At 51.8% G+C, this 19,041-nt stretch overlaps 1 protein-coding gene across 3 annotated transcripts in view; it reads left to right on the top strand.

The window, feature by feature from the left end:
- TMCO4 (transmembrane and coiled-coil domains 4) overlaps positions 1–19,041 on the top strand; it is a 70,056-nt gene that overhangs the window by 43,069 nt on the left and 7,946 nt on the right. For 2 of the 3 annotated variants that reach the window (XM_070404230.1, XM_070404229.1), the window contains 2 exons: positions 12,325–12,442; positions 17,967–18,084. In XM_070404230.1, the coding sequence (XP_070260331.1) occupies positions 12,325–12,442; positions 17,967–18,084 (236 nt within the window). Of the gene's footprint in view, positions 1–6,349; positions 6,509–12,324; positions 12,443–17,966; positions 18,085–19,041 lie in introns of those variants that run through there. The other variant, XM_070404231.1, reaches the window with a different exon arrangement.

The following is a 19,041-nucleotide window of genomic DNA, read 5'->3' as shown; positions in this document are numbered from 1 at the left end:
CTGAATGGGACACATAAACCAGTTGAGGGGCTCAGATACAGGGGAGCAGGACCAGGATCTGAATTCCAGCTCCACTACTTACAAGCTGAACAAACAGGCACATGCTTAGTCCCCAGGCCTCAGTCTCCCCACCTGTGAAATGGGTCTAGCAATATTTCTTCAGAGGATGATTAAGAGGATTAAGTGGGATCGTATATGTAAAGCACTTAGCAGAATGGCTGACTCAGTGCAGGCACTTAGTAACCACTATTTTTGTCCCTGTTAGGGTTGTTAAGGTATTTTTCTCCTGTGATTACCCCGTTGGTGTAATTGAGCTGAGTATTTAGCTAGTAGCTTTCTAGCAATCAAAGCAAAACAGAAGGTCCGTGAGGGCACACGGAGGTGCCAGCTGCACACATAGCATTTCAACCTGACTTACTCTGCCGGAGAGTTGCACCCTCTTTTAGGAGCTGAGCTCTCAGGTTCAGGCTTACTCAGCCACCAGAGCCTCAGGCATCTCTGCCTTTGGCTGGCCAGCAAGGTCAGGGCTGGGCTTGCAGACCTGGGACAGGGAGGGGAATGTCCTGTGGGGAATAATCTCTCCAAGAAACTGCCTGGTTGTCAGGAGGCTTGTAGCAGGGGCTTCCTCGGAAACTGAGCTTAGAAATAGGGTCTCTTCAGCTTTGGGGAGCACTTTGGGAGACTATTAGGCGGCCAGTCCTCAGTTGCATTTTCATTTGGGTGATGTTACATTTTGGAATTCAGCAGTTGCTAGAGATTGAGGCTTCGTTGAACTCGTTGAACCTGGATCACAGGCTCAGAGAGCAATGGGAAGTGGGGTTAGTCCATCGGCCACATTCCCCTGCAGAAATTCATGGAGAATGGTTGCTCATCTCCAAAACAAGGAACCGTCGTTCCAACGGGAGGAGGAGGGGAGGAAGCTGATGTTTATTGAGAACCTACTATGTGCCGGAGAGGGACAGACTCCATCTTGATCTTCTTCCCAGGCACCTTGGAAGGTGTGGGCCTTGTTACACCTGGAAGCAGGTGTTGTATTTTCCATTTGTACGCGTGGAGAATCAGAAGCCCAGAGAGGTGAGGTGACTTGTCCAAGGGCCTTCATCCCAAGGGCCTAGACACTAAGCCTTTCCTCCAGATGGCAGGGGAGGCTTTAGGGGGTTCGGGGGGGAGGGGGGGTGGTAGGCCTTGAAGAACTAGTAGCCTTGAGAGCCTGTGAGGAAGGCAGGAGTCCTTGGAGGCCAAGCTTGGCGAGAACAAAGACCCAGAGGCAGGAAGGTAAATGGTCTGGGAAGGCAGGCCACCTGAGCCAAGGTTTCTGCTAGGAAGTTGGGAGAAGGAAGGTTGGGGAGATGAACAGGGTTCTCTGAACATAGGGGCTTGATCGGTCAGACAAAAAGATGGATGCAGGCTCTGACTTGAGTCTTCAGTTTTAACTTTCACTCGCTATAATTATTTATCCACTAGAGGCCCAGTGCATGAAATTTGTGCACGGGGGGTAGAGGGGGTCCCTCAGCCCGGCCTGCACCCTCTCACAATCTGGGACCTCTGGCTCCTAACTGCTCACCTGCCTGCCTGCCTGATTGCCCCTAACTGCCTCTGCCTGATAGCCCCTAACCACCTCTCCCTGCTGACCTGATTGCCCTAACTGCTCCCCTGCTGGCCTGATTGTCCCTAACTGCTCCCCTGCCTGCCTGATTACCCATAACTGCCTCTGCCTGCTGGCCTGATCACCCCTAGCTGCCCTCCCCTGCTGGCCTGGTCGCCCCTAACCGCCTCTGCCTCGGCCCCCGCCCCCGTGGCTTTGTGCGGAAGGATGTCCAGATGGATGTCCGGTCTCATTAGCATATTACCTTTTTATTAGTATAGATTAGCAGCCGACTTCTGCTGAGCACCTACTCTATGCCAGGACCTGTGCAGAGCACAGAGGAGGCAGAGGTCAGCCAGACTTCATCCCCACCTGAGATTTCAGATACAAGAGGACCTCCCTTCTGAACACAGTCCCTACCCTGTCCTGCAGCCATCCCCTGCCTGTGACTGCACCTACCCACTGGAGTCCTTTCCTCTCACACCCCACTTCCCCAAGTCTGGGGACTCCCGCCCCCAGTGTGGCCCCACCTTGGATCCCCTATAACAGGGTTTGTTGAACTGCACCAAACGAAGCCAGCTGATTGAGTGCCTTTCATGTCGAGCCCTTCACATGTAGTGGCTGCATTTATCGTCACAGCCAGCCAGGGAGAGAGGGACGCTTGTCCCTGGTTCTCAGGAGAGCAGGCTCAGCTCTCGGGGTATCTGTTCTCCATCACACAGCCCGTAGCCACAGAGCTGAGGGTGGGCCCGGGCCTATCTGACTCCCACACCAGGGGTCTCTACCCTGCCCCGGGGAGACCCTTTCATGTTATAGCTGAGTGGTTACCCCGCTTTCCCTGGCTACACAGCTAGTTAAAGGCAGGGACAGCCAGGTTCAGTCCCAGTCTCATGGCTCATCTCAGAGGCCCCAGGGAGCCGTGGGCGATCTGGGGTGTGGTCAGCCCACCCCTTGGCAGGGCACTCCAGCCCTCCCTAACTGGAATGGCATTCCAGGAAGCTCCCATACCTGGCCATAGAGACACCTGGAGTTTTTGTGGTTGCCACAGCGCCACCTTGTGGTAACTTTCAGGGAGGGCACACACTACATAGAAGAAGAGGCTCTTCCAAACCCAGCACTAGGTGGGTTTGGGACATGTGCTGGCTGGGACAGGTCTACTGACTGCCTTCCATTGAGGGCTTGTGCAAAACTGAGCAGCTGCTCCTGCTTCCTGAGAACTGCCTGTGCCACCCACTTATATCCTCTGGCTCACACTTCTGAGGCACCAGAAGTACAAAGAGGGGAAAGAACTGATGTTTGTTTTATCAGGTACCTGCTGTGCCAGGTGTTTCTAGGAATCATCCCATGGAACCTTCCCGACAGCCCTGGAAGGTTTTCCTGGGCCGTTTCCCAGAGGAGGATGTGGACAGGTGCACTGTGGCTCAGCTCCCACGGCAGGCAGCATTGGGCTGGCGTCGGACCACTGCTCAGTGTTATCAGAGCAAAAGCGCTGCCCAGCTAAGCGTGACTGGGCTTTCGGGCAGCAGCTGCCCAACATGTGCTGTTATTTGAGTGACCTTTTCCTTTTCCTCGATGAGAATCAGGAGGGAATGATCTGACCAAAAATTTCTTATAAGAAAGGACAATGAAATAAAAATTGGGTCTTTTTAGTGACAAGTCACCGTGTTTTAAAATGACCAAAACACTAAAAAAAACAAAACAGTCACATGTCTTCTTTTTTAAGGTGGACGGGAACTCGGATGAGGTTGTTTTTGAGAATTTTTCAACGTCCCAGCCACCCCTGGGAGGCCCCTGTCGGGTGGCAGGCTCAGGTGGAGAAATCAATGGCAGAGAGGAGGAAAAATCAGTGACCAAGTGCATGGTCCCAGGGCCAGTTTCCCTACTGGAGACCTGGTCTCAGGACCAGTGAGGTCCGCGGACACACACGCACGCTCACAGGGACATCCCGGGACGCAGGCTGCTGCCTGGCTCCGCCGTCAGGACTCCGCAGTGCGTGGCAGGGCTGCTCATGCCAGGAGGCGGTGTGTTTATCGTACAGGCTTACTACCCCCAGCAGCGTTATCCGCGCGCTACACCCCGACTGTTCTTACCAGCAATCACTGCTGGGCCGTCTGTTTCAGAATCAGAATGAACAGTTGCAAAGGTTGGGAGGCGGTAGGAGGAAGCCACCACAGGGAAATCTTATTTTTGTGCCTAGACCCATTCAGGTTAAGTAAATTGCCAGTTGAAATGGGACCACCTTTTCAAGTAGCTGCGCTGTCAGAAAGCAAACCTGGCATTGTGATCCGGGGAACATCAGAAGGTGCCTGGTCTCAGACTGGCTGCCCTCGGACCGGTGCTGTGGGCACCAGGACGCTGCGGCCATTCACAGGATGGCAGAAACCACTGGGTTTACAGCCTCCCTCATACAGCCTCACGGTGTCTATTACCATCGGTGTCCCTGGTTAATATTTTTATATCAGTTCATCATCTTGACTTACATAAATTTATTTTATAAGGAAACATTATCTCAAATGGAAATTCAGTATTACTTGTCATGAATGAAAAGAATCTATAATAATAAAAGCATAACATGCTAAGTAGACCAGACAGCTGAACGACCTTCCAGACGTCATCCCAGACAGGCAGGCAGAGTGGATAGGGGCAATCAGGCAGGCAGGCAGGTGAGCGGTTAGGAGCCAGCAGTCCCGGATTGCGAGAGGGATGTCCTACTGCCAGTTTAGGCCCAATCCCACAGGGATCTCTGCAGAATTGGGCCTAAACCAGCAGTCGGACATCCCCCAAGGGGTCCCGGATTGCAAGAGGGTACAGGCCAGGCTGAGGGACTCTCCCCCACCCCACCCCACCCCTCGTGCACAAATTTCGTGCACCGGGCCTCTAGTTATGCAATAAAAATAAAACAATGCTATTGAGATCTAGCGTAATGCTGTCATCTGCCAAAAGCTCTGAGCCTGAGACCTGAACCTTTTATTTAAAAAGGGAATTTAACAGCCTGGCTGGCGTGGCTCAATGGTTGAGTATCGACCTACAAACCAGGAAGTCACAGTTCAATTCCCGGTCAGGGCACATGCCTGGGTTATGGGCTCGATCCCCAGTGTGGGATGTGCAGGAGGCAGCCAATCAGTGATTCTCTCCCATCATTGATGTTTCTATCTCTCTTTCCTTCCCCTCTAACATCAATAAAAATGTATCTTAAAAAATAAAGGGAGGTTAACAAATAATGGAGCTAAACCAGAAACTTCTGCAGTGGCAATAACGGACTAATTTGCCTGAAAATTCTTCCATTACAAATACTCCAGAAGTGCTAGGTAAGCTCTAGCAAATATCCCTTTAAATGCTTGGCTGAGCTCCCCAAAAGTAAGGAAATTACCAGAGGTGAGAAACAAGGAGGGAACAGAAGCCAGAGCAGTAAGCGTGTCCCCTAGGGTGGGAATGTCCCCTTGGGAATTTAGAGACCCAGGGCCAGGCCTCACTGGATTAGGGTTCAAATTAATACTACCTGCATGGTCCCGGAATCCCATGTCAAAAAAAAAGGACACCAGCTTACTCTGGAGAAAACAGGTCCTCCATCCAGGCTACCCAGGTTCCCATTTGTGAATACGTGAGCAGCTTGAAAGATAAGCTCAGAATCCAGACTTACTTTAAAACACACAAGGGAGCCCTGGCTGGTTTGGCTCAGTGGATAGAGTGTTGACCTGCAGACCGAAGGGTCCCGGGTTCGATTCCAGTCAAGGGCACATGCCTGGGTCACAGGCTCGATCCGCACTAGGGGGTGTGCAGGAGGCGGCCAATCCATGACTCTCTCTTATAGATGATGTTTCTATCTCTCTCCCTCCCTCTCTCTTCCCCTCTGAAATCAATAAAAATATATATTTTTTTAAAATAACACACACACACAAGGGAAAAAACTACCATACAGAGAGTCTCAGAAACAACAAACATCTCGATTAGACCCTCAAACCTCCATAGAACAGTCTGAAGGGGTCCCCTCAAAAGAAGTGTTTACAGTTATTAAAGACATAAATTAAAGCATTGAAAATAAGTGGAAAGAACAAAGCACTAAAAAAAGAACAGGAAATTTTGAATGCATAAATAAGCAGAACAACAAATTAATGTTTCTCCGTTTTCTCCCTCCCTTTCTCTAAAATCAATCAAAAATAATAATAATCTATGTATAAAGCACTTAACCTATCCTGAAGCAAGCTATAATGATGATGATAATTTAAAAAGAGGATTAAGAAATAGAAATCCAGCCCTGGCCAGGTGGCTCAGTTAGTTGGAGCATTGTCCCGTACACCAAAAAGGTTGCAGGTTCAATCCCCAGTCAGGGCATTTACCTAGGTTGCAGGTTTGATCCCCTGTTGGCTCTCGTACAGGAGGCAACCAGTCTATGTTTCGCTCTCGTGCTCGCTCTCACTCTCCCCCTTCCTCTCTTTCTAAAATCAGTAAAGATATCCTCAGATTTAAAAATGAAAAGAAATAGATAAATGGAATTCCAGCCCTGCCTGGGTAGCTCAATTGGTTGGAGCGTCGTCCCAATGCACCAAGGCTGTGGGTTGGGTCTCCGGTCAGGGCACCGGCAGGAGGCAGCCAGTGAGTGCATGAATGAGTGGAGCAGCAGATCGATGTTCCCCCCCCCCCCCCCCCAGCCCTTTAAGATCAATAGATGGAAATTGGGGTGGGGTGGGAGGGAACAACGTAAAAAAAAAAGAATTCCGGAACTTTGCTTTTGTTTTTGTTTTGTTTCGTTTTGTTTTATAAAAGCCTTTACAGCAAGAACTCTGTCCAGTTTCCTGCCTAGCCCCTATGGACTTAGGCCAGCATTACTGCCCATGGCATTTGCAAGATAAAACCAAGGCAGAGCTTTCGGATCCACCATCAGCGGTGGAGTCGCCGCCAAGACGCAGATTTTCGTGAAAACCCTCACGGGGAAGACCATCACTCTCGAGGTTGAACCCTCGGATGCGATAGAAAATGTAGAAGCCAGGATCCAGGCAAAGGAAGGAATTCCTCCTGATCGGCAAAGACCGATCTTTGCTGGCAAGCAACTGGAAGACGGGCGTACAGTACTTTGACCACAACACTCAAAAGGAGTCCACTCCTCATCTTGCGTTGAGACCTCGGGGTGGTGCTAAGAAAAGAAAGAAGAAGTCCTACACCACCCCCGAGAAGAACAAGCAGAGGAGAAAGGTCACGCTGGCTCCTGAAATACTACAAAGTAGATGAGAACAGGAGTGCCATCAGATGAATGTGGTGCTGGAGTTTCTGTGGCCAGCCACCTTGACAGACATGGTGGCAAATGTTGTCTAACCTATTGCTTCAACAGACCAGAAGACAAGTCATTGTATTGGGTTAATAAAAGACATGAACTAACAAACAAACAAAAACCAAGGCAAAGAGTTTGTCAACGAGCCCACACGGATACGTTTCCACATGCTGACCTGAGTCCCTCAGCTCCCACTGGGCTGAGAACTGTGCTGGGCGTCACTGGTGCAGGCTGACATGCGGACAGGCTGTCACCCGGGCAGCGGCTCTTTCATCCTCCTGACGGCTGACACCACATGTGACGTGACTTAGTTCCCTCCGTGGCATCCATCCACCAGTTCTCAGTCTGTTTTGTCCTCAGACACATCCGGCTTTCGTCCCCCGGGTGGGAGCGAGGAGGGGTCAGGTGTGCAGATTAATTTCCTGGGTGCCAAGATGCTGGTACCAGCCTTACCGAGTGGCATGGCCAAATCAAAGAGACGGGGACCACGAGGAGCAGATGAAGGCTTACTCGTCCCCTAAAGAATTCATCCCACATCCTAATAATACATCCAAATGATGTTCTTCAAGCAATTCTTCCCAGTGTTGGGGGGGTGGGGGGGAGACGGGCAGTGTCCTTGTTGCCTTAGCTCTGTCTCCCTTCCCCCTGTCTCCCCCCCTCTCCCTCTGGCGGTTTCTCTCTATGTGCTTATCATGCCGGCGGGGGGTTGGGGTGGGGGCATGTTGGAATGGATCTTGTTTGTGCTGGATGCAATTCATATTTCCTTCAAGGTCTGTTTCCTGGACCGGCCGTCAGGAGATAATTTCCTCCTCCATTTGCTGCTTATCGCTCCCTGCACACACGACCCCCTGCCAGGAGGGAGAAAATCCGGCTCTCTCGCGTCTCAAACTTGTGATCCTTTGGTCTTCACAGCCCAGGAGAATCTCATGATTGACAACGTGACAGGCATGCAGGAGTGGGTGGCGGGGCCTTCCCAGCCGAGAGGAGGCTGTTTGGAAACACCGGGGCAGGCCTGCCTCGCTTTCTGAGAGCCTGCGGAATGGAAAAGACAGTGCGCCACAGGCAAGCCAGGAGCGCTTATCCCAGTGGCCGGGGGCCTTCCCTGTACTGAAGGGTTCTCCTTGGGCTTTCAGATAGAGCCGGCCCTGTTTGGTATATTTTAAGAATATTTTGTTTTGCCCAGCTGGCGTGGCTTCGTGGTTGAGTGTCCACCTACGAACCAGGAGATCACGGTTCGATTCCCGGTCGGGTTGTGGGCTTGATCCCCAGTGTGGGGTGTGCAGGAGGCAGCCAATCAATGATTCTCTCTCATCATTGATGTTTCTATCTCCCTCTCTCTCTCTCTCCCCTTCCTCTCTGAAATCAATAAAAAAATATATTTTTTAAAAAATATTTAGTTTTATAAAAACTCAACTTATATACAATTTTTTTAAGGCCAAGGTTATAGAGTATATGGAAGTTTGCTATTGCAAAGACAGTGTTTGTTCTCCGCTCTTAATTTTTTTGAAAAGCTAAGGCAATCTCCAGGCTGAGAAGGGCCATGTGGTAAAAGGGTTCCAGTGTGAGCCACTGAAAGCATGGGGCCCTTGACAAGATAGAAACTGGTTTATCCAAATTCTCACGGGTAAAAGTAAGCTATAGGACAGTGATGGCGAACCTTTTGAGCTCGGCGTGTCAGCATTTTGAAAAACCCTAACTTAACTCTGGTGCCGTGTCACATAGAGAAATTGTTTGATATTTGCAACCATAGTAAAACAAAGATTTATATTTTTGATATGTATTTTATATATTTCAATGCCATTTAACAAAGAAAAATCAACCAAAAAAATGAGTTCGCGTGTCACCTCTGACACACGTGTCATAGGTTCGCCATCATGCTATAGGACTCACTTTAATGCCTTCAAAAGTCACAAGGTGGATGGTAGCAACCGGAATAAATGTGAACACGTTTCAGCAAACATTCATTGTTCCTGCAGCAAAACGGCGGTGAAGTCTCACAGCGGCTCTTATGAAATGTTAAATCTGGTGTCTTTTGTTGGTCTGGAAAAGCGGAGGCGTCTGCATGAATTCTCGTCATGGGAGGGATGGTCTGTGCCCATGGAAGGGACCTGCTTCATACTAAAGGTAGTACCTGAGCAAGGAGCTTCTGCCTTTTACCTGGACGGCTGAAATCTGCTTTAATGAGGTTTTGGACCAAGCAATGAATTTTGACATTTTTTTCACTTCCTTCACCTACTACAGCGGCCAGCATCTATTTCCTAGCCTGAGTTTCCCTCCCAGACCATCCTGTTAGGGAAGGGTGACAGCTCTGAGCTGCCCCACAGAACTCCACCCTGTGTCTAAAGTGATTCTCGCCGACCTCCCTTAGCTAACACCTGTGTGTTCCTGAGAGCCCGTCACGTGGCTTCTCCTACGTCTGTAACCTCACGGAGAGCAGGTTTGCGATGTCTCTAAAACATAAGAAGAGCAGGTCTGAGTGTGTCAACAGTCTGAGGATGAAAGAGGAAAAGGTCTAGGAAGACCATTGCCAGCCAGCTGCAGAGATGAGTAAGTGTGTTTCCAGCTCGCCGCCCTCCCTGACTCGATTCGGCTGTGCCCTGGACTGTCTAACGAGGTTTAACTCCTTGTCTCAGTTCAAGGTCACAGGCAACTTCAGGATGCTAGCGCTGCCCTGGGTAACTGTCCGGAATCCTGCATTGCCACTTCTGGCCACAAGGGGTCCCAGCCCTCCAAGTATCAACACCCAGGGATGAAAAGAGGTCCCAGCTCTTTTGTGAGATTCTGTGGGCAGAGCAGGTGGCTTGAGTGGGCGGCCCCCGGAGAGAGCTGCTGAGCTCAGTCCTTGGCCCTGGGTCAATAACCGTTTGGCGCTGTGGGAGCAATGATAACCCACATGCAATCGCTGTGCTTCGTGCTATTACTGCAAACAGCAGAAAGCATGGCCCCGGGGAGCAGGCAGCTCTCTGTGCAGTCTGGGTTCTGGTCCCAGCTTTGTTCCCTCTACCTGTGTGGCCTTGGGCCCCCAGCCCCTCTGGGACGCAGTCTCCTCATCTGCCCAGGGAAAGGGCTGGAATAAAATCTCGTCCTCTACAGCTTTGCTGCAACGTAAGCACCTGAAATAGCCCTGACATCAAGGGGTGTCTGAGTCAGCCTTCTGTTCAGCACCAACCGCCAGCTTACTTACTGAAGTCTTACATCCTTCTGCCAGATAAGCACCTCCTGGAAGCAAAAGGGGTGAAGTCAGCATTCTGTGCCCCGGAATTTTTCAACGTCAGAGCCAGAGGAGCACTCAGAGAACTTGGTACTGCAGGGGTTCTCAAACTTCTCTCAGCCTGGAACCCTTTACTCAAACTCTGACATGGAAGCCCAAACAGAATACGATCAGCTGGACTCTGGTTAGAAACTGAAGCCCAGAGAGAGGACGCCAGCTGTCCGAGGTCACTCAGCAACAGGGCGGCAAAGCTGGGTGGAGCTGCCCCCTCCTGGGCCCATCCCCGAGCCGTGACACTGAGCCTGCAGAGACGTGTGGGAGCTCAGAATCGTAAGAAAGGGCCACGTGTGGGGGACTGGGAATTGAACCAGGGCTTTGCAGTCGCAGAGTACATCTACTGGCTTTCCTGAGGGGATGGCAGATCATTCATTCAGTCGGTCATTAATGCAAATTTTAATGAAGCACCAGGTATACGCCAGGTACTGTGCTAAGCCCATGAGGCTGTGGATAAGGCAGCTCAAGCACTCGCCCTCATTGGACCTGGAGGTTAGAGGCGGAGACAGACATGAACAAGTGATAAATGACAAGAAGAAAAATGCAGCGGAGTAAAGTGATGGAGAGTGGCAGAATTGGGGTGCGTGGGTACCTCTCATTGGTCAAGAGCGGTGCTTCTCTGAGTGTGGTCATTGCAGCTACCTGCAAACTCTTGGTTTCCAGGGTGCAGCAAGATAGAAGGAAGGCTCCTTCCCTGTTCCCACAGGAGCAGCCCTGGGCCATGAACAGCCCTTAGAACCACCCTGGCCTGACATATCTCTGAACCATTAGGTCAGTGCTGTGTGTTGGTGTGCTAGGGTTTCAAATCCACATGTCTGTAACTGAAGTGAAGCTGTTTTGATCTAAGGAGTAATTTGTTTGCACTGGGGAGGCCATGTCAGGATGATGTCGTCAGAATCGTTGTGCTACTCAGTGTTGATTGATATGAACGTAGAGAAGAGCAGCTGTGGCGTCATGGACACCGAAACTTGAAATACCAAGCGTCTGCCAGGGCTTCCCAACAGTGTTTGGTGCAGCCGAGGCCACTCCCTCTGAGCTAGGTAGCTCTCTGCCAGCCGTGGGCAGGGCTGCTCCGTGCCCGCAGTGGTGAATACCAGGCGGGAGATGACCTGGCCCGCCAACAGGCACCTTCGTTCCCTGAGCATCCGCTTCTGCACCAGAGACTTCGAATGAGCGCTGGCAGCCGGGTGTCAGCTCCCGGTTGGCTAAGCCGATTCCTCCAGTAACCAGCCAGTAGGAAGTCACCCCTCAGTGAGATTTGGGCTTCATTTCTTTCCTCTCCCCTTTGCCTGGAACAGTCATGCCGTCAATCTGTCATTGCATTGGAGAATGTTCTTTCTTTATTGGCTTAAGAGACATGACCCTGTATGCTATTGGCTTGTGAAATACCATTATAAATTATAACCCCCGCAGTGAACCTGTGTTAAATAAGTTATTGGCAAAGACCATTTCGGTCTCTGAGCATAATTTCGCCACGAACAAAGCAGTCAGTGCCGCTGATGAGTCTGCTCCCTGCCCCGGGGCCCATCCACCCGGGACTCATCCGCCCCGTCTCCTCTCCACTCCCACCTTCCCGCCATGCTGCACTGGCTCCAAGGCACTGTCACCAAGGGTGGTTGTGGTGTCTCCCCCTGGCAGATGTGAGGATGGCGGGCCGGTCACTTCCTTCTAAAGGAAGGCGTCCCATCCGAGTCCCTGGCCAGTGGTGAGCTTCGTGAATGGTGGGAACAGACTGGGTCCCACCTCAGGCTTTGTCACTTACTGGCCATGTGATCTTGAAACTGTCTTTGGTTTTCCTTAATTCTAAAATGGGAACAACGGTGCTTTGCCGGAATAGCTCAGACACAAGGAGCTTGAGCCAGGGCCTGGAACTCAGGAAGTGGGAGCTCTCATTACTGTGTGCGCATGTGCTTGTGTGTGTTTGCACGAATGTGTGTCTGCATGTGTGCGTGAGCATATGAGTGCATGTGTTTTCACATGTGTGTGCCTGAGTGTGCGTGCACATGTGTGTGTGCTTGCGTGTGTATGCATGAATGTGTGTTTGCACGTGTGCACGAGCATATGAGTGCATGTGTTTGCACACGTGTGTGCCTGAGTGTGCGTGAGCACGTGTGTGTGTGTGGCACCCATTGCCTCCACCACTGTTGGAGAGCCCCTCCCAGGACCCACTGGGCCAGGGCCACTGACGGCCTCCCCGTCTCTCACCAGATTGCCAGGGGATCATCGAGGACGTCGTCCTGCTGGGTGCGCCCGTGGAAGGAGAAGCCAAGCACTGGGAGCCTTTCCGGAAGGTTGTGTCCGGCAGGATCATCAACGGCTACAGCAGGTCAGCCCAAACCCCAGGCCCGCGGGAGTGCCCACGCGTACTAAGCAGCTAGTGTGCCCGAGGCCTGGCCCTGCTAGTGTTCTGAATGGAAGCCTCCATCCCATAGGATGGAGAGCCTGGACACAGTCTCTCTGTGTCAGGCCTGAGACCAGGCTGTCACCATGACCAGGGGAGAGGGGGACATGGTGAGTGGGACAGAGCTTGAGAAACAAAGGTTTGGCCTCATCGGAGGCCTCCAGTGCCCACCATGAGCTCGTATGCACGTCATCTGGCAATGCAGGAGAGGGGTGGAAGCAGGCTGAGGTCTCTGAGCATGGCTTTGGGCGGGCCAGGGTGATGGAACAGGAAGCTGGCAGTGATAGGGGAGCCGGTACCCAGGCCGTGCACCAGACCTCCGGCAAGGAGTGGGGGCCTGCCATGCCTGACAGCTGTGGGCTGGAGAGGAGGCACCTGGCGTGGGGTTCGAGAGGAGGACTCGAGAGGTTTCAGCCACGGCTCTGCCCCAGACTTTGGGGAAGAAGAGAGGTGACGTAAATCGCTGAAGCCTCAGGAGATGGGCCTGAGAAGATGCCCGGACCCGTCAGCCTCCAAATGGAGCAGGACAGGGTGGCCGTGTTCAGGAGCTCACGATTGAGAACCACACAGCCCGGGGTCCCCACACTGCCTCAGTTTCTCCATCAGTAAAGGAGGGTGTTACTAGTGACTCCCGGGATTGCAGTGATGGTTAAACCTAGAGAGTGGCACATGGGGTTCAAGTACATGCCGATGTTACTGTTTAGCAGCAGCAGCAGCAGCCACTTGGGATGTTCACTCCACAGACTCTGAATGAGCACCAGCCTCGTGCCGGGCGCCTTCCTGGGGCTGCAGGGGAGCAAGCCCAGCCCCATGGAACCTAGTGTCTGGCAGGGAAAGCAGGCAGCCCCAGGCAGACAAGAGGCTCGCCTACAACACTAAATCCAGACGCTCCGAAACCTGAGGCCCTGCCCCGGGAACGGGAATGGTGCGGACATTCAGGGCCGAGCTCGCCCCCGAGCTGATGAGAGGGTTGCTAGGCTGGCTTCTTCCTCCCACGGGGTCATGGGCTGAGTGACATGAGGCCCCACGCAACCCCTGCAGGGGTGTAAGGTGATACACAAGCCAGATTACCTTCCTAAAATCGGAAACGTTATTCTGAATTCTAGTCAGGAGGCGCCCGGAGGTTTGGGATGGAGGACCCATATTCCAGGCTCATTGCTTCGAAAGCGCACAGTGCTGGCCGCGTCACCGTGGAGGCTGACGTGCCAAGCCCGGGTCCAACGGGCAGGTTGGAAGTTTCAGAAGCAGTAGGTTGGGTGACTAGAGGGCAGAAAGGAAAAAGAAGAAAAAATGACTCTGGGGTGTTGGTGGGAGGCGACTGGCTCCATTAACACAACTTAAAAAAATAACAAAACAAAACAAAAATAAGGAGGTAGGTAGGACAGGGCGCTGGACGCAGCGCTAGGCCTCAGAGGAGTTAGAACGCGGCGGCGAGGGGCAGTGGGGTCGTCAGTTTCCCTTACAGCCAGGGGGCAGGTAAGATCACTTGAAAGGCAACGTGGAGAGAGAGAGGAAACACTGGCTTCCGAGTCTAAGGAATAAACTTCAGGGTGAGAGGGGAAGAGGCTCCGGCCTGAGGTTAGCGGCAACTCAGAATCATCCACCGTCCTGTGCCCGCGGCTTTCAGCTGGCACAGGAATACAAAGATGGACACTATGAGAGACGCTCACGGCTAGCGGAAGGGACACGTGGAAAGAGACAATTATTTTTAAAACCTAAAAATGAATCTTGAAGCAGTGGGCTGGGGGGGGAGGATGTACCAAGTATTAGACTCTTTCCACCTCCCAGACCCTGGCTTTGTTATAATTATCTACTTTAATCCTCCCCAGACCCCATGGTGTTGGTCTTATGAATCCCATTGTACAAGTGAGGAAGCTGAGGCTCAGAGAGGTTAAGTCAAACGGCCAGTTAACTTTCATTTTCATCTAAGCTCCACCACCTTAAAGTAGGACCCAAAACTGGAACAGAATTGTAAGTTTTTATCATTTTGATTCTTTAGTTCACAGGAATAGCTAGCTGGGTACTTCAGAACTAAAGATAAAGATGGTTTTAGCCATAGATAGGGGGTTCAGCTAATCACTTTGTCTCTATCATACGTACTCTGAGTTTTTATAATCAGGATATGGTAAAAAAAAAAAAAAAAAGAAAGAAAGAAAGAAAAGAAAAGAAGAAGAAGAAGAAGAAGAAGAGGAGACAAAAGACAAAGAGCCATAACATATAAAGAGCTCATGCAAATCAATAAGAAACCAGCCCATGGATATCTACACATAAACGCACAGAATAAATACAAATAGTCAATAAACTTTTGAGAAGACGCCCAGCTTCACCATTAATGAAATAAGTGCAGATTAAAATCAGTAAGAAGGTAATGTTCATCACCCATGAGATGATCAAACATTGGAAAACGAGTAACGTTTTGTGTTGGTGAAGATGCGGAGAAACGAGCACGTTCGCACGTACACTGTCAGTGGCTGTTGAACTCAGGAAGGCCTTTCCGGAGCACAAGCAGCGATAGCTATCGGAAGGTTTAAAGTGCCAGTTTTCTGACACTCCTCCCCCAAAGTTTGACTTCTAAGATCCTGACCTACTAGATACACACATACACAGAGAGGGTTGTAAAAGTGGACAGTTGCAGCTTCATTTATAATTTAAAAATGAAAACAACCCGAAGGACCATAGATAGGGGCTGGTTTAAGGGAGAGAAAGTGGGTGCCACTGCACATACTGCGATCACATAGATCAGCGGTTCTCAACCTGTGGGTCGAGACCCCTTTGGGGGTCGAACGACTCTTTCACAGGGGTCGCCTAAGACCATCGGAAAACACATATATAATTGCATATTGTTTTTGTGATTAATCACTATGCTTTAATTATGTTCAATTTGTAACAATGAAAATACATCCTGCATATCAGATATTTACATGACGATTCATAACAGTAGCAAAATTACAGTTATGAAGTCGCAACGAAAATAATTTTATGGTTGGGGGTCACCACAACATGAGGAACTGTATGAAAGGGTCGCGGCATCAGGAAGGTTGAGAACCACTGCCACATATATGCAGGGAGAGCTGTCTGCCCATCAGCCCTCAGGAAGGTGCAGGAGGGCCATCAGGAGCTGATAACAATGGACAGGCACCAGAGGTAGGACATGAAAGAGATGTTAATTGATATTTTTTTTAAGTAAGGATCGTTTTAAAAAACAAGAAAAGAAACAGGATGGACCAGCCTTGGATGTGAGACCATCCTCGGTTAAAATTTTGCCTCCACCGTTACCTATTGCGTGGCTTTGGACAAACAGCTCTGAATCCCGGTGTTCCCGCCTATCAAGTGGGAATGGGAGTCCCTCTGCACAGGGGTTCTCAGAAAATTAAATGAGGTTCTAGGGAAATTAAAAAGGGTGCCCAGCAGGTGCCCAAGAGACGATAGCAGTTAGAATGACTGTCGCTGGCATCTTCGCATGACACACGGCTTTTGGGGGCTTGTCATAAGCAGCAAGGGAAAGAATTAAAATTGCATGTGTGCAATGTGAGATCAACAGACTCTTATTAAACCCATCTGTTCTATTGAGAACCGGAGGCTAATAAGCTTGCTTTTCAATTATTCTGTGAAATCCGGGGCCATCTCTTGAGACAGAGGAGGAGGAGGAGGAGGAAGGAGAGGAGAAGAAAGGAACGTAACAGACCAAGACAATAACTGCAGTTTCTTGGTAAATTAAACACCAATCAGAAATTTATATTCTTGGTTCCCAAAGGCATTTTAGTTGCCGTGAGCCTACTTGGACGTGGAGTGAGGGGGTGGGGGGCGCGTCAGGCCAACACTATCAGACTAAATACACTTACAAATGTATAATGTACATCAGTAAAGCTCTATACAAACCCCTTCACAAACCCCCCCGCCCCCCCCCGCCCCCCCCCCCAGCCTGAGCCTAGCCAGGCAAGTGGTACTGCCCCCTGTGGTACCGGGAGGAAACTGGAGCGTCAAGTTCCTCACCAGCACCACACAGCAGAGCCAGGATGGGAACTCAGGTAGGCCTGTCTCACTCACAAGGAGAAGGTTCCATCTTGCCTCCCAGGGGGACTCCTTGTGGCCTCTGCTCCAGGTACCGTGTGGGCAGGAGGTAAGGTAGAAGGAGGAGCAGGGCGGACCCACAAGTGGCTCCAGGCCTCTGAGAAGCCAAGGAGCGTCCTCCAATGGGCCGTGTGGTGCCCAGTTAAGGGTCCAGCTGTGTGACTCGTGCCCCAGCATCGCCTGGAGGGCCACGGAGGCAAGGCTTGCTGCGCCCCACCCCAGGGAGTCCCTGATTCAGCTCAGGGTACAAGAGACGGCACTAAGGCACTGTCCTGGGGAAAAGAGCCAGGACCGGACACACGGAGGGTGTGTGACAAACGTCACAAAAGGAGCATAGATGTGAAGGACAGAGGAGTAATAATATCAGCTGGAGGGGTTCAGGGGCGCTCCCCGGGGAAAGTGATCCAAGCTGAATTTTGAAAGGATGGATAGTCTCTCAGCCCACAGGGACTAAAGGAGTAGACCAAGCAGGAGAGGCCACACCACCCACGAAGGCCCAGAGTAGGAGGCAGATTGGTACCCGATGCTTCTCCAGTGCTCGCGTGGGAGCGCTGTGCACATGGTGTGCCATCTCAGTGCACGCTCCCACCCACCCCGAGACGAGGCTGAGGCTCAGAGGGGCCAAGTATCTTGTCCAAGATCACACAGCTACCCATCGACCAGGCGGGACTTGAACCTGGCTCCATGTGACCCATGCAAGGGAGGCAGAGGAGGGGTCTTATAGGCCCTGTGGTTTGCTCAGCACAGTTTAGAGAACATGGAACCTTCTTACCGATGTTCCTGCTCAGTCCCTCGGTGCCTGTGAATGCCGTTTACAGCTTTGAGTAGAGTGCTCTCATAAGACAAACATTTCGAAAGGAACGATTCTGACTTTGCTCATTTATACCAGTAACTACCTGTGTCAGAAGCAGCAAAGGAAAGATTTAAAATTGCACGTGTGCCCAGTTCCGATTGGTCCACTCCCCCAGGAGGATCCGGCTGCCTTTCTTTCCCAGGGAGCCCTGGACCAGGCTTCCCGGGGGAACTGGGAACGCCTCTGAGCCAAGAGCACCTCTCCTGCTCCCTGTGCTGACTTGTCGAGAACTTCGCCCAGTTTCCTCATCCATCCATTCATCCATCCATCCATCCATCCATCCAACAGGCAGCCATCTACTGCATGTCATCATTGTTCTCAGCTCTGGGGACCCAGCAGATACCTTCATGGAGCTCCCATGCCCCGGGCAGCACTGCCAAGGGTCCCCTGCAGTTCCCACCCCACGGGTCCAGTCAGGGCCCTGGTCTCTCACAGAAACAGCAGTCCCACCAGACTCCCCTGGGCCAGGCAGGGCCCCTCCTTGCCCTGGGGCTTCCCCGAGTCTTCACCCGTTCTTGCCCGCAGGGGGGACTGGCTGCTGAGCTTCGTGTACCGCACGTCCTCGGTGCAGCTCCAGGTGGCCGGCCTGCAGCCGGTGCTGCTGCAGGACAGGAGGATGGAGAACGTGGACCTGTCCTCCGTGGTGAGTACCCCGCCTGGCCCTCCCTGGGCTCTGCGTCTGCCAGCAGGCACTTCATTCACCAGGGACTCTAGCTCCGGCCCTTCCTCCTCGCAGAGGGAGAGCACGGCATCTGCTTGGGAAGAGGGGACTCCTCTCTGGGCAGCATCCCTGTGCCGTGGCTTCGTCACCAGGCCCTTTACATGCTTTTAATCCTTAACGCAGCCTCAGGACCAGCATTATTACCCGCGTATCTCAGGTTAGGAGATGAAATTGGGGCTTAGAAAAGTTTCTATCACAAACTGGCAATTAATTGCCTGCACTTGAACCCCCAGAGCCCATGCTCTGGCCCCTACATTACTGCCCCAGTCCTTTCGCCTCCCCTCCCCTCCCCCCATTCCTCCTCCCAGGGTCCCCACCCTGAGTCCCTCACCCCAGATGGCTAGTCAGGACAGTCTGTTTTCTCCAAAAGTAACCAGAGGATGCAGGTGGAGGAAACAGGCCAGGCCACAGCAGAAGCACCTGGTTAACGGGATAGTCGTCCGGGGGCAGACATGAGCCTGTGGCCCCAGAGCCAGGAAGCCTTTACGATCATCCTTACCCCGGACAGACTTGCTTCATGTGATGTCAACCTCACGACAGCCCCCGAATGTAGGTGTGAGGTTTCCCCAAGGCACAGACTGAAAACCGAGGCTTGAGACAGTGGGTTCACATAGCCAGGAGCCGTGGGCCTGGGCTCTGAAACCCGGTCCAGAGCCTGAGCCGCCCACCTCCCTGTGGGAGTGAGGTGCACTGGGTAACGAGACCGGAAACCACAGGACTCAGAGCGGTGCCTCCTGACTCATGTCCGGGGCCTCTGTCCCACTTAAGGGTTCCTGTGCCCTAAAAGGGAATAGGAGAAGCGATTTGTGCCTCACCACCCGAGTCTCCCTCAGCCAGAGGAGGAATAGCCGCAAGTTCCTTTTATTTTTTAAAAAATAT

This window comes from Myotis yumanensis, unplaced genomic scaffold (genome assembly GCF_028538775.1).
Source record: "Myotis yumanensis isolate MYYU_CA2020_CCGP unplaced genomic scaffold, mMyoYum1.0.hap1 SCAF_2, whole genome shotgun sequence".
NCBI lineage: Eukaryota > Metazoa > Chordata > Mammalia > Chiroptera > Vespertilionidae > Myotis > Myotis yumanensis.
Note: the sequence above shows the minus strand (reverse complement) of the source record. Positions and strands in the feature narration are given on the sequence as shown.